The 13,603-nt window shown below is 33.6% G+C and overlaps 1 protein-coding gene across 1 annotated transcript in view; it reads right to left on the minus strand.

Annotated features, from left to right (window-relative positions):
- Ccdc85 (coiled-coil domain-containing protein 85) overlaps positions 1 to 13,603 on the minus strand; it is a 208,710-nt gene that overhangs the window by 95,492 nt on the left and 99,615 nt on the right. The window contains exon 6 of the mRNA XM_090398714.1: positions 4,797 to 4,856. Within this exon, the coding sequence (XP_090254840.1) occupies positions 4,797 to 4,856 (60 nt within the window). The remainder of the gene's footprint in view (positions 1 to 4,796; positions 4,857 to 13,603) is intronic.

Raw genomic sequence — 13,603 nt, forward strand, 5'->3', positions numbered from 1 at the left:
AAATTACACTCTGCAAACCACTATAAAATAAAACAAGTCATTGCAGCAAACTCTACCAAAAACCAAAAACCTTTTTTTGGTTACCTGATATCTATGGAGATCAATGTAACAACAATTCAGGCACAGTTGAATGGAGATGTAGTGTAACTTGGATATTTGTAGAAGTACAAATGAGACCTATTATGGAGTGATAGAGTTTTTATATTTTTTTCTAACAATGAAAACAATCGTTTTTTAATTTAAAGAGTTATTAAGAGTTCGAAACTGCAGATTCTTCAATGATTCTATATAATGTATAAGCACAACTGTACCTTTGGGCCGATCAAAGGGCCATTAGTTAAATAAATGCACTAGTAATGATATGCAAATATAGGCTCTAGTAATGAAACAGAAGTAATACATTGTACAGCAGAACACACCTTGCTCATTTGTAGTCAAATTGTCATGAGTAATTTAGTAATTTGGAATTTGTTGGAATTACAGCAGATAGGACTAATGCACAAAGATTATTTTATTATTTTATTATTATTCAGGCCTCTATGGAGTCAAAAGACTCATCGTGGGAGGTCCTTCCTAAGAACACAGAGTCTGTCAAGACTCATCGAGGGGGAGGTCCCCCTCCTAAGAAACACAAAGTCTATCATACCACTCTTAAACTCTATGACCGTTCTCGCTCTCACCACTCCATCAGGCAATGCATTCCATGGTTCAACCACCCTCCATGCAAAGAAACCACTCCTCACCCTCTTGCTCACAGTTTCCTTCCGTAACTTCCAGGGATGGCCTCTTGTCATCACTCCTTCCCGCTGTTCAACCAAGCAAAAGAACTCCCCAGTGTCAACCTTGTAACCACCTCTCAACAGTTTAAAAGTCTCAATCATATCACCTCTCCTTCTTCTATCCACCAAACTCTGCAGTCCACATTCCCTCAGCCGATCCTCATAACCAAAATTGTACAGTCCTGAAACCATCTTTGTAACCTTTCCACAGTTAATTTATCCCCTTCAAATCCTGGGAACCAAATCTGAGAACAATAGTCTAAGTGTGGTCTGATCAGAGACTTATACAATGGAATGATAACCGTTTTATCTCTGCAGGTCAGTGTCCTTCTCATAATTGCAGCAATCCTCTGTGTTACCTTCACCACCTTTACAATATGTCCCCTAAATTTCAGGTTTCTATCAATCATCAACCCCAGATCTCTTGTCTCCCCTACTTCCTCCAGTATAACTCCTCCCATAGAGTATGCAGTATCCCATCGATGTTTCCCAAACCTCAAGACCTTACATCTTGCTGCATTAAACTGACACCCCCATTCATTTGCCCATCTATCTAGCTTATTCAAATCCTCTTGCAGGGCTACCACATCTGCACTATTACTAATAATCCTTCCCAGCTTCACATCATCCGCAAACAACTGAATATCCCCTTGCAATTCACTGGCAATGTCATTGATATAAAGGTTAAACAATATAGGTCTTAGTACTGAGCCCTGTGGGACCCCACTTGTAACCCTCTGCCTCCTTGAAACTGCTCCACCATACACAACTCTCTGATACCTATCAGACAGCCAATCCTGAATCCAGTTGACCAATCTGACATCCAGACCCACGTGCTGCAACTTAAATATCAGCTTATCATGTGGCACCCTGTCAAATGCCTTTGCTAAGTCTAAGAAAATTGCAGTATATGCCTTTCCCCTCATCTAATGTTCTTGTAACTTTATTATAAAAGGCTAGCATATTGCTAAAACAAGAGCGCCCTTTCACAAATCCATGTTGACTATCACAGATAACATTACTCTCATTTGCCCAATGCTGTATACGGTCCCTCACTACTTTCTCCAAGATCTTAACTACTGATGACACACAAACTGGCCTATAATTAGACACTTCCAGTCTCTTACCACCCTTATGCAATGGCACTATCTTACCTTCCTTCCATTCCCTGGGCACCTTTGCCGAAGCCAGACTTTCATTGAAAAGCCAGGTTAAAGGCACTGTCAGTTCCCTAGCACATTCTCTCAAAACTCGTGGTGAAATACTAACCAGTCCCAAAGCTTTACTGACATCCAGAGTACTCAGTATCTGAAACACACTCTCCTCCTGTACCTCTAAACCTCAAACTTGCCCTATCCCTCTAGCATTAAAACTGACTCCTCTAGGATGAAATACTCCAATAAAGTGTTCATTACACAATTCCACTATGTCCTCTGCATCAGTCACTCTATTCCCATTTTTTATCCCACAATATCATTCTTCCACAGTCATTTCTCCTCTTACTGGCCACATAGCTAAAAAATTCCCTAGGATTTTCTTTGGATCTTAGGGCCAATCTCCTCTCATATTCCAGTTTCGCTTTCCTTACCACACTAGTCACTCTTCTGGTCTGTGTCTTATATTCTTCATGCATCTTCTCTTCACCTGTCTCCTTATATCTCTTCCATAGCCTCTTTTTCGCATGCAATTCCTGTTTAATATTGTTTGTCATCCACTTTACTCCAAATTGTGTCCTCTTTTTCACTCGTGGTATACAACTTACCATTGCTGCTAACAAATATTCTTCCACAATTTCCCACGCACTAATGATATTCTGGCTTTCCAATTCCTCCCTCCATGAAACTTCCCGAAGTTGACATCTAAGACTATTATAATCACCTGCTTTATAATTCCACATAAGTTCCCATCTCTTTGATACTCCTGCATGTCTATTCATTTTCCAAGTCAAAACCATATGGTCACTCTCTCCAACTGGTGGGAGAGATGTCATCTCAGTTACTTCTGATGCTATAACCAAATCCAAAACTCTTGAACCTCTTGTTCCCTCTGTTACATGTTGCCTAAGACATTTGTCCCTCAAGAATTCTAGAAATTCCATTCCCTTATTGCTACATGCATCTTCCTCTCTCCAATTTATACTACTGTAGTTAAAATCTCCCATAACAATCATTATTCTTGCACTTGCCAAACTTAGCTGTCTAAACATCTCCTGGTCCCCATCCTCTGTGCTCCTGGGTCTGTAGCAATACCCCACTAAATATCCTGTCTTGCCCACCTCTACCTCACACCATATGCTCTCAAAATCATTTGTCTCACTGACTTCCAAAGCCTCCACTCTTAGAGGACATAGGTCATCACTTATCATAAGCAGTACCCCACCACCACGCTTTCCCTTCCTATCCTGCTGAAAAATGTTGTACCCAGCGACTTCTATTCCTGTTATTATATCCTCTTCTGTCAACCACATCTCAGATAATACATTACATTAAGTGTTCTCTAGCTTATCTCTGCTTTAGGGGGAAAAATCCAGGTTTCCAAAAAAAAAACACTGCTCTCTCTCTTCTGCCTCCATACATAACTAACTGAAGGGCATAAATCATTCTTCTGACTGCACAACACTGCCAAGGAGAGAGTTTTATTTTCTTTTTAAGTATTCAAAGTTTATTCACTAAATTTATCTTTAGAGATAAAATTACAAGGGATGAGGTGAACACAAGCTGAAAATAAATCTAGTAAAGTATTGGTCTAGTAAAGAAATCAAAAGTTGATAATTTTGCAGGTCTCTCACTCAGGATAATAATGCATAGAAATCAATGCTGCACAGAATTGATGAAAAGTTTATTATTCTTGAGAGACACTTGTGACATAATTAGGAATTATAGACACATTACAAGAATATTTTAATATTTGCCAAATATTTCAGTCTGAAACTAACAGACTGTCTTCAGTGGCTACATAGGAAACAGTTTTTAACAAGGTAGAATACCAACAATTGATCATTTAAAAGTAGAAAGAGCCGTGTGATGTTACATTGCTAAGCATTAAAGAGAGGAAAAATTTCATCAGAGTGATTATGAAACTAACAGACTATCTTCAGTGGCTACATAGGAACAGTTTTTAACAAGGTGCAATGCCGACAATTGATCATTCAAAAGTAGAAGAAGCCACATGATGAAATTGTGAATTAATACCTATAATTTAGTCATTACTCTGGTTAAAAACCACTCCTATATGGCCAGAGAAGATAGTCTGTTAGTTTCAGACTGAAATATTTGGCAAATATTAAAATATTCTTGTGGTAATGTGTCTATAATTCAGAAAGGTTTATTAGCTATGCAAGTAACTTGCACCAGAAGCATTCTTGTGATAAAAACAGGAAGAATGTTGAGCTTAAGGATTGAGAGCCCCACAAACTTCAATCACTGACAGAGAAGAGCTATGAAATGATGAATCTTGTATAAACTTAATGTGTAAATGCATATTAACAGTAAATCAGTCTAAGGAAATTTAGCAGTGCTTGCTTCTGGCATGGAAAGGATACTCCACCCCACCCACCCATCCCAAATCCTAGAACAGAATTTTACTGTGAGGAAAACTAAAACTAAGGTCAACTGCACATGTTTCCTGATGCAAATCAGACCAGCTAATGTAACTTCAGATGAAAATCATTTACATAAGTTCCCATATCCTACACTATTTGAATCCAATTCTTTCTCATGAAAAGACATTCTTACTGTGATATAGAGGAAATATAGATATAGAGGATATACAATGAAAATTTCCTCTGGAGGATGTAATAGCTTTCCCATGCATTCCTAAAGCTCATGGTAGACAGGAGCTTTATGCTGATTAGCTATTAATATATTACATTTTGCAAATAATCTTTATTTCTATGCATTCTCATTTACTGCAAGACTGGTTGAGATGATAAGACTTTCTTGTTGTAATTACTAAGTAGTTGATATACTGATTTTCTGATATTCTGTTTAAAGAATTAACCTTTTTATTAGCAATTACCTTCATTGCATGAACAACAGCTTCAGGCTTAGAAACAGCAGAACTGATATCTCCATCACCCTGAAAGAAAGGATACTGATTCACTTTATATCTTAATTCTACATTAATGTTTTATAACTATGATAGGAATAATCAACTGTGTGTGCATGCATGTGTGTGAAAGAGAGAGGGAAAGAAAGAAAGAACTTACTCTAATTCTAGGCTAAGTTTTTTTTTTGGTTGTTTTTTAAATTTTAATGATCAAAAAATTACATTTTCATAGAATTTGGAAATGGACTTTGAACTCTTACAGATAACATATATACTGTATATATGCTATCTGTAATGAGAAAGCATATATACTGTATAATAAATATAAACTCTCTGTATATAAAGAAGGTTTTATGACTTTACTCCACATACTGTTTTTAATTGCCTCCAAAAATACAACAGGATAAATATAAGTAATACGAAAAACACATATATCAATCTTCTATACAGTCCTGCACTGCCATCTTGAATTTTTATCTAATGATATGTACTAGTTCCTACATGTTTACTACAATGGCCAGAAACAGTCAAGTTGTTTTAACCATAATATATGGTGAACATGAAACCTAATTTGTGCTATCCTCCTTTCTGGCTAAGGATAAGAAGTATAAAAACAGACATAGTCATAGATTAGTTAGCAAACATTGATTTTTTTTTTTTTTTTTGGAACATGGCTGGTTTCAAACAATTCAAAAGGTCGACTATGATATGTTGAAATCTCTATGATTTCTGGATTGTACAAGCAGCATTTCAGAATCACCCCTCTTTAATCCCATACAGTAATATCTTTCCAACTAATGTCTGGATATAAACTTTCTTCACTCAACAAGAGTTGTGCAGCACCACTTTCAATGCTATTTCTATGGATTGAATTTCTTCACCCATTCAGGCTTTCCTTTTACTTCTGCATGTTTTACCATACTGAACTGACATCCTACATGGGTATAATACAATGCCAAAATCTCAAACTAGTTATAAAAAAAAACACGTGAAAATAATTATTTTTGCACTTTTAGAATCATCTTAATTACCTCATCAGGAGATAATTGTGCTAATCAATTATTCTGGATCTGCATGTGCATACACACATGCACACCCACAGATCATATATAAAAATATGTAAGTCACAATCAGAGCAAGTATGTAAGAGTATGTTATGACTGCATGCACGCTTGCATATATTAGGAAAAGCAGTTCATAAGATGTCAATGTATAATAATGAAACATTATTATATATTGATTGGGGGATTCAAATCTGACAGTGCACATCGAAATTATTAGTGCTGCTGGTAAGAGCTTCAACTTCTTACAATAGCATAAGAAATACATATGCTATCATCATTATGTCAAGTCAGAGGTCCAAAACCTTTCATAGAAAATTAAATGAAAGAAAACAATTGCAGAAAATTGATAATGAGTATTATACATAAGTCACAAACATGAAAAACTATTTATGTAGTTTTTCATGTTATAGTGTCAGCAAAATTTGGATTGTTCAGCCAAATGACCACAGGCTACCAACGTATCTAGTCCTAGAGAGTCAATACTAGGACTCCAGTTCTCTTTTTTTCAAAATATACGTTGTTTCCACTAGTTATTACCTGATTATCATGGCAAGTGCTTTTATGTTTTAAGATGTTTAATAAATCAGTAGCTAAATACATAGTTAATACTGTTTTAAGGATAGGATGAAGAGCAGTAAAACAGAACTACTGAAATACATTAAAAGAAATGAAGTTGAGCTATAGCAGTTCTATGAATTCCTAATTAAAGGCAAAAGTATTTAAGGGTGAAAGGAATGGCAAAATGTATTTCATTTACATAATTTTATTCTGCAATCTTTTTGGAAAAAAAAAAAAAAAAGCAAACAGAATTTAATAAATTTCAAGTAAACATTTACCAGATAAAATAACCTAATTCTGGTAGTAAGGCTTATGTTGGTTATTCACAGGGGTTGAAATAAATATCCAAAAGAACAAATCCTTTTTGATCCTCAGACAATTATTCCAGAATGGAGAATTTTTTTTGTAAACATTTTTATCCTACTGAAACAATTGATGGTTTACGGTTCTAGGTGATTCAGCTTTAAGGATTTAATCTGGAGGAGGCAATAAAAGCAATATAAAGACAAAAACAATGAAAATAGGCAGAATCGTTGAAAATGTCAACTGCATTGTGAACAAGCAAAACATTTCACCTACTTAGGTACGATTTTTTAGTGAAGATGGTAAATTAAATATGGAAATAGACAACAAAACCAATAAAGCTGGTATAGTAGGAAGTCGATTGAATAAATTCATATGGAATAAGAGAGAAATTAGTCGGAACACTAAATTAGCTGTATACAAGACAGTGTTCAAACCAGTTTTAACTTATGGATCTGAGAGCAGGGTCAGAAGTAAAACACTTGACCAAAGACTAGAGACCACAGATATGAGAATCCTGAGAAAGATTAGAGGCGTGAACAGATGGCATCAATGGCAATATCATATTAAAAACGAAGATATTAGGAAAGAACTTCACATTGTCAGCATCCAGGAATGTGTTAGCAGAGCTAATCTCAGGTGGTATGGTCATTTAAACAGAATGGGCAAGGAAAGATTGGCAAAACAAGTGTTCTCTGCCAGGATGGCAGGAAAACGACCCAGAGGAAGACCAAGATATAGGTGGAGTGATATGGTACAAAGTGCCTTAGATGACAGAAATAGAAGATCTGATAATATTGGAGTTTTGACAAGTATATGACTGATCTGGAGGAAAATTGTAGATAGGAAGTTAGTAATGATGTAAATTTTTCATGTAGTACTATCATATCCTGTACACCCCCTTAAGGGTACATTGCAGGAATTTGATGATGATGAACTCAGTTTCGTAGCTGTGTCTCAGAGCAAGCACCACTAAAATCAAGAAACATACTTCCTGGTAATACAGCTCTAACTTTAAATGCAGATATTAGACTAAACTGTATACAGTATATTATTATGTTTCTAGTCCGTTTATCTTAAAGTCTGTTGTTGATGGCAGAACAAAAGAAGAAAACATTCTATAATGTTATTTTTATGGCTATTTAGCCTATTATTTGTTTAGGAGTGCCCCTTTTTATAAGGTCATTGGCTTTTTACTCAATTTTAGGACATTACTGATGTTTCATATAGACAGATATATTAAGAATATATAGGAGAAATAATTTGGACATAGCTTTGTAGGATGTATATCTATTATTATGGCCTTGTCGATTTGTGGAGTATGTTTCTGTTTTACAAGATTACAAGAAAACAAAACAATTTAGATATACAAGAAAATGAAACAATGCTTAGAATATCGGAAACGATAGCCATAAAACATGACAAAAACTCAATAAACGTCCACCAGCCCTACATAATCTCTTAGAGTTGGAAGCTCCATAACATAAAAATTAGATTTCATTTTTGAAATTATGGATTCTACCGCATTAAAATAATTCTTTTTATAAGGGATAAAAAAAAGAGTTATTTTAACACGTTTATTGAATCCATAATTTCAAAAATGAATGTTATTCACTGTGTAACACTAAAAGAAAGGATAAATATTAGATCATGATCTGACCAATAGGAAACAACACAGATACACCAAGCCGGCATGACATAGTCTCCACTTCTCCTACAAACTCCAAAGACAACACACTGTCGAAATGGCTTACACCCCATTACTCTGACCCTTGATCTTATCACATCACATCCTTCCCCTTCCCCAAAAATTTCTATTTTCATCCCCCCTCCCAAAGTATTCTCATCAGCCCACCTTTAATAATATAAAAAAAAAACAGGTTTTTCAAAAGTTTACATACCCCTTGTCTCACCAGTAATTCTCTCACATCTCTCTATCCCCACATTTTCCAACCCCCCCCCCCCTTCCTTTCAATCATACTTCCTTTAACAGCAGATGAATGTATATCGTCACATGCTGGGATGCTGCTGAATAAGAAGACAGTCAGCAACATCCTACAAAGCTATGTCTGAATTATTCCTCCTATATATTTTTAATATATCTGTCTATATAAAACATCAGTAATGCCCTAAAATTTGAGTAAAAGCCAATGACATTATAAAAAGGGCACTCCTAAACAAAAATAGGCTAAATAGCCATAGAAATAATTTTTTCTCAGAGGAGTAACATGGGAATTTTCCCAGAAATAATACCTATTCTATAATGTAATGCATGATTTTTTTTATCATAAAAAAAAAAAAGTCATCAGTGGGAATATTCAAAATTATAACAAAACAATTCAAACAGATATATTTTTGTAATCACAAATCTGCTAACTGCCAGGAAAAAGTTAATTATTAATTAAGTTTGCCTAATTACTCTGCTGAAAGTGCAATTTTGTTCACAAAGAATTTTATTCCAGATAATCATGATAAACTGTTCCTATCAAACAACTGAGGATAGTCTGTTAGTTCTAGACTAATATATTTGACAAGCATTAAAATATTCTGTTAACGTATTTATAATTCTTAATTTAATGTCACAAGTGTCCCTCAAGAATAGAATCATGAAACAATTATTTGTTTGGCCCAAATTAATCACGTCTAAGTTTTAAAAACTTCACTATTTATTTTTTTGTATATCATTTGAATATAGCATCAAGATGTATTTAAGAATATATCTTTAAGATATGCTCCTAAAAATGGATACAATCTTAAGCAGACCATTACATATTCCAGGCATATACAGCAACAAAATGACTACAAAGTGCCATTTTCTCACCCTACATAAAAATGTCACATATAAAATGGCAAAAATATTCAAGCAATATAGCTTAAAAGTTGTCTTCATGCCACTATAAAAAAAGTGTCTATGATGTTAAGATCACCAAAACGACCTCATTTTCTTCTTAAATGACCAGGAGCATACAAAATTTTTGTACATGCGATATCTGTTATGACAGCTGGATTAATCTGGAGAAATCTGCTTCAAAAAACATATCGAAAATGTGGACAAGAAATGGGCTTATCAGTCAGGACCAGTGCAGGATTTAAGTATAAGCTAAAAAAGCTACAGCTTAGGGCCTCACAATCTGCCTCAAATAAAAAAAACAAAAAAATATAAAAATTGATAAAAAAATATTCGTTGAAAAATCACTCAAATGAAGTCAGACATATCACAATGATAATTTCTAAATAATTTTAAATATACAAAATATAACATTAAAATAATTTTGGTGCATTGTAAAAGTGATTGAGATATTTTGTCTTCTTTTTTTTTTTGAGCCTTATTTGTCGTTTTTAAAACCCTTTAATTATTATATTTAAAATCACAGAAATAATTATTATATAATTATTTCTGTGATTTTGTAAATGCATACTTTATTATTTTTTTAATAAAATAGTAATAAAGTATGCTCCATAATGACAATATATTTTCATATATTAAAAAGGTGTATATATTTTAAATTTTTCTGAGACCAGCTGATGTAATTTAAAACAGTAGGGAGCCTCTGGGTTTTGTATAGCTTAGGGCATCAGCAAGTCTAAATCCGGCCCTGGACAGGATTAGCATTTCACACTACAAAAAAACACGAAGCACTTCGCAACTCACAAAAATGTCATACATAGAATTCAATAACTATGTTCACAGATTTAAAGACACTAGCAAAATAATACAATGTCAACCCAATGTAATAAAAAACCAAGGCCTCATCTCAAACTAACTTTGGTGAGCATATATCAAAGACCTCTGTATTAATAAAGTTGGTTATGAGAGAAGTAAAGCAGCACACTGCAACAATGAGCCACGTGTCTGACATCAATCTCGATGCTGTATTCAACATCTGGTTTATGTTCATCTGATGTATAACTGTTATTAATTTACAAATATCAGTTAATGTATTTTTTTATTATTATTATTTGCATTTAATCTGAAGATGTATACATGACATAATGTAGGAAACTACAATTTCAAAAAGCTGCACGTGGTTCTTGCCTGACAAAAAAATAATTATGGACATTTCAAGCCATGGAAAAGTCGAAGTTCACTTTTTATTCATTGCTTATTCATAATCCTATTTAAAAATAACTTCACAGAACGAATGCCTAATTTCTGCGTTTACATGGTTTTTCACTATGGAAAACCAAATATATCTGTAGACAGCATGGCAGCATAATAAAATTTAGAGTGTTAGAATTTTAAGGTCTCCTTATCATTTTGCTGCAGTTTTATAATTTCAAATCAGATCAGTGATGATGCATGCATATGACTGCTGCCTCTCCATGAGAGGCTGAACAGGGTATTGTGTAAACATGCTTATACTTTTTCACATTTGTGTTTCCATACTTATAAGAGTAAAGGTTCCATTACATATCAGTTATGATCTTATGAATGGTCACACCACATTTGGTAATTAATTTATATCTAGTCTGAAAAGCATAATGACAGACAGTTAAGTGTGTATACATTCTTTAAGAATAATGAATTCTGCAACCTTTTTTTGACTGCAAAAGTGAAATGTGTTTTACTATTTGTCTTATATTGATTACTATAATAGTAATCATTCATCAAAGTAATATGAAAACAGGTATTATAATGTTAATACTTGCTACTTCTGTAGCAATTTTTACTACTCCTACCAGTACTAATGGCATTTTAATGTGATAATTTACTAGGATATGTAATGTTTTGCTGAAATGTCTAAATGTAACCAAGCAGATAAATAAAATTTGTCTCTTTCAAGATACTTCCAAAATCATCCTAAAGTACACTTTTAATAATTTATAGTAACTACAATACTTCATAATTCAGCACTAGGAAAAAGTTGGTAGAAGTGCTATGAAACTGAAAATTAAAATTGTAACCAGCATAAACACAAAATGAAACTTACACATAATTTTTATTAAGTAAAGTTTCAAAATTAAGAATTAAGTATATTTAAGATGATCATTCTTATGAACATTTTTTTATTTCAGTTAAGCAACAGGTTCTCAAAAGGTTTAGAAACCTATTTCAAAAAAAGATAAATATCATTATTTAATAAATAAATATTATCTGCTTCCAAGTTCACAAATAACACTGGAAATTATATCTTTTCTTTTCTTCTGAACTTTGAATAAAAAAATGTGTAATATTGTGATCACTTCTGGAAATACAAATAGTTGCCCTTTTCTTTTATATGGCTATTACACGTTTGTGAGCATAGTTTATTAATAAGAATAAATAATATATACAAAAAAGTGAAATCAATGATTGGGGGGGGGGACAACAAAGAAAGGAAAGGAAAGTCATCTGAACTGTGCTTTGTAATGTGAAATATTAGCTTATTAAAATTAATATAGAATGTTTGCATGATCAAATGAATGTATTCGTATGATTATGAAAATGCAAAGGAAACTATAATTCACTTATATATTTGGTTAAGAAATATATATTATTCAGCTTTTATAAACATTTGTCAACTACACAAATAAATTAGGGTGACAAAGTGAATTGTTGATAATTGCCATTTGTGCACCATGAAGTAAGAGCGAACTAAAGCAAACTTTGGTTTGCTGTTACTTCCCAAAATGTGCAATGAAGCAATATGTTTTTGGCACCTCAGTTTCTTTTATGTGCATAATTTGTTTGATGATATAAGCATTTAGTTAATTTTAGAGAACTAATTTCATATTTCAAACAATAATACAGTTCACGCACCTTTCTTTTCTCATAGTATTCATCTATTAAAAGAGAAATAAAACTGAATATATGAATTTCAGTGACATTTCTCTCATTTTACCAGCGTTCCAGATAAAATTTTTATTTATACAAGCATATTTGAGAAGAGGCTAAGAAAAATTGTGGAAGAGAAACTTGGAGAAAAACAAGCTTCGTTTCAGTGAAACAGAGGTTGTCAGGATCAGATTTACACTTCATGACAAATAGTGGGAATGTACAGAAAATCTATACTTAAGTTTTTGTAGCTCTGGAAAAAAGTGGATGAAAGGTATCAAAAGATTTCAAAACACTCAAGTTAGGAGGGTGATCTGAAAAGTTCTCGGCCTTGACCATAAATGGCAACACTATCAGCACGATTTTTTTTTCAAAGTTGGTACATCTGTCATAAGCATCCATGTGAAATTGCAAGACATTCTATTAAGTAGTTTGTTTTATGCATCTGTCTAAAGCAAAAGTGTTGTGTGTATCAATTGAAATGGATAAAATTGAGTATCGTGCAGTTATAAAATTCTTTGTAAAACAAGGTTTAACTCCAAAAGAAATTTATTCGAAGTTCATACAAGCTTATGGGCACTCTTCTCCTTCGTTTTTGACAATTAAGAAATGGGCTGCCAAGTTTAAACGTGGCAGTACCAGCCTTGAAGATAATCCACATGAAGGACGTCCAAAAATTGTAACAACACCAGAAATCATTGATCAAGTGAACAAATATGGTACTGGATGACCACTGAGTCAAAGTGAGTGAAACTGCTGAGACAATAGGCATTTAAAAAGAACATGTAGAATATATTTTGCATGAAGAATTGCAAATGAAAAAGCTTTGCAAGATGGATGCCGCACTTGCTCAGATCAAAAACAAACTTGCATGAAAATCTCTAACAGTGCTTGGAGCATTTTAACAAGAATAAAACAGATTTTGTGCATCGATTTATTACTACAAATGAGACTTGGATTCACCATCACACACTAGAATCCAAACAGCAGTCAAAACAGTGGAGAGAAGCCGGTTGTTCAGCGCCAATGAAGACAAAGTCGGTTCCATCAGTAGGAAAGGTCATGGCACCAGTGTTTTGGGATGCTAAAGGCATTTT

This window comes from Typopeltis vanoorti, chromosome 10, assembly GCF_054136105.1.
Source record: "Typopeltis vanoorti isolate ZY-2024b chromosome 10, IOZ_Tvanoo_1.0, whole genome shotgun sequence".
In the NCBI taxonomy this organism is placed as follows: Eukaryota; Metazoa; Arthropoda; class Arachnida; order Uropygi; family Thelyphonidae; genus Typopeltis; species Typopeltis vanoorti.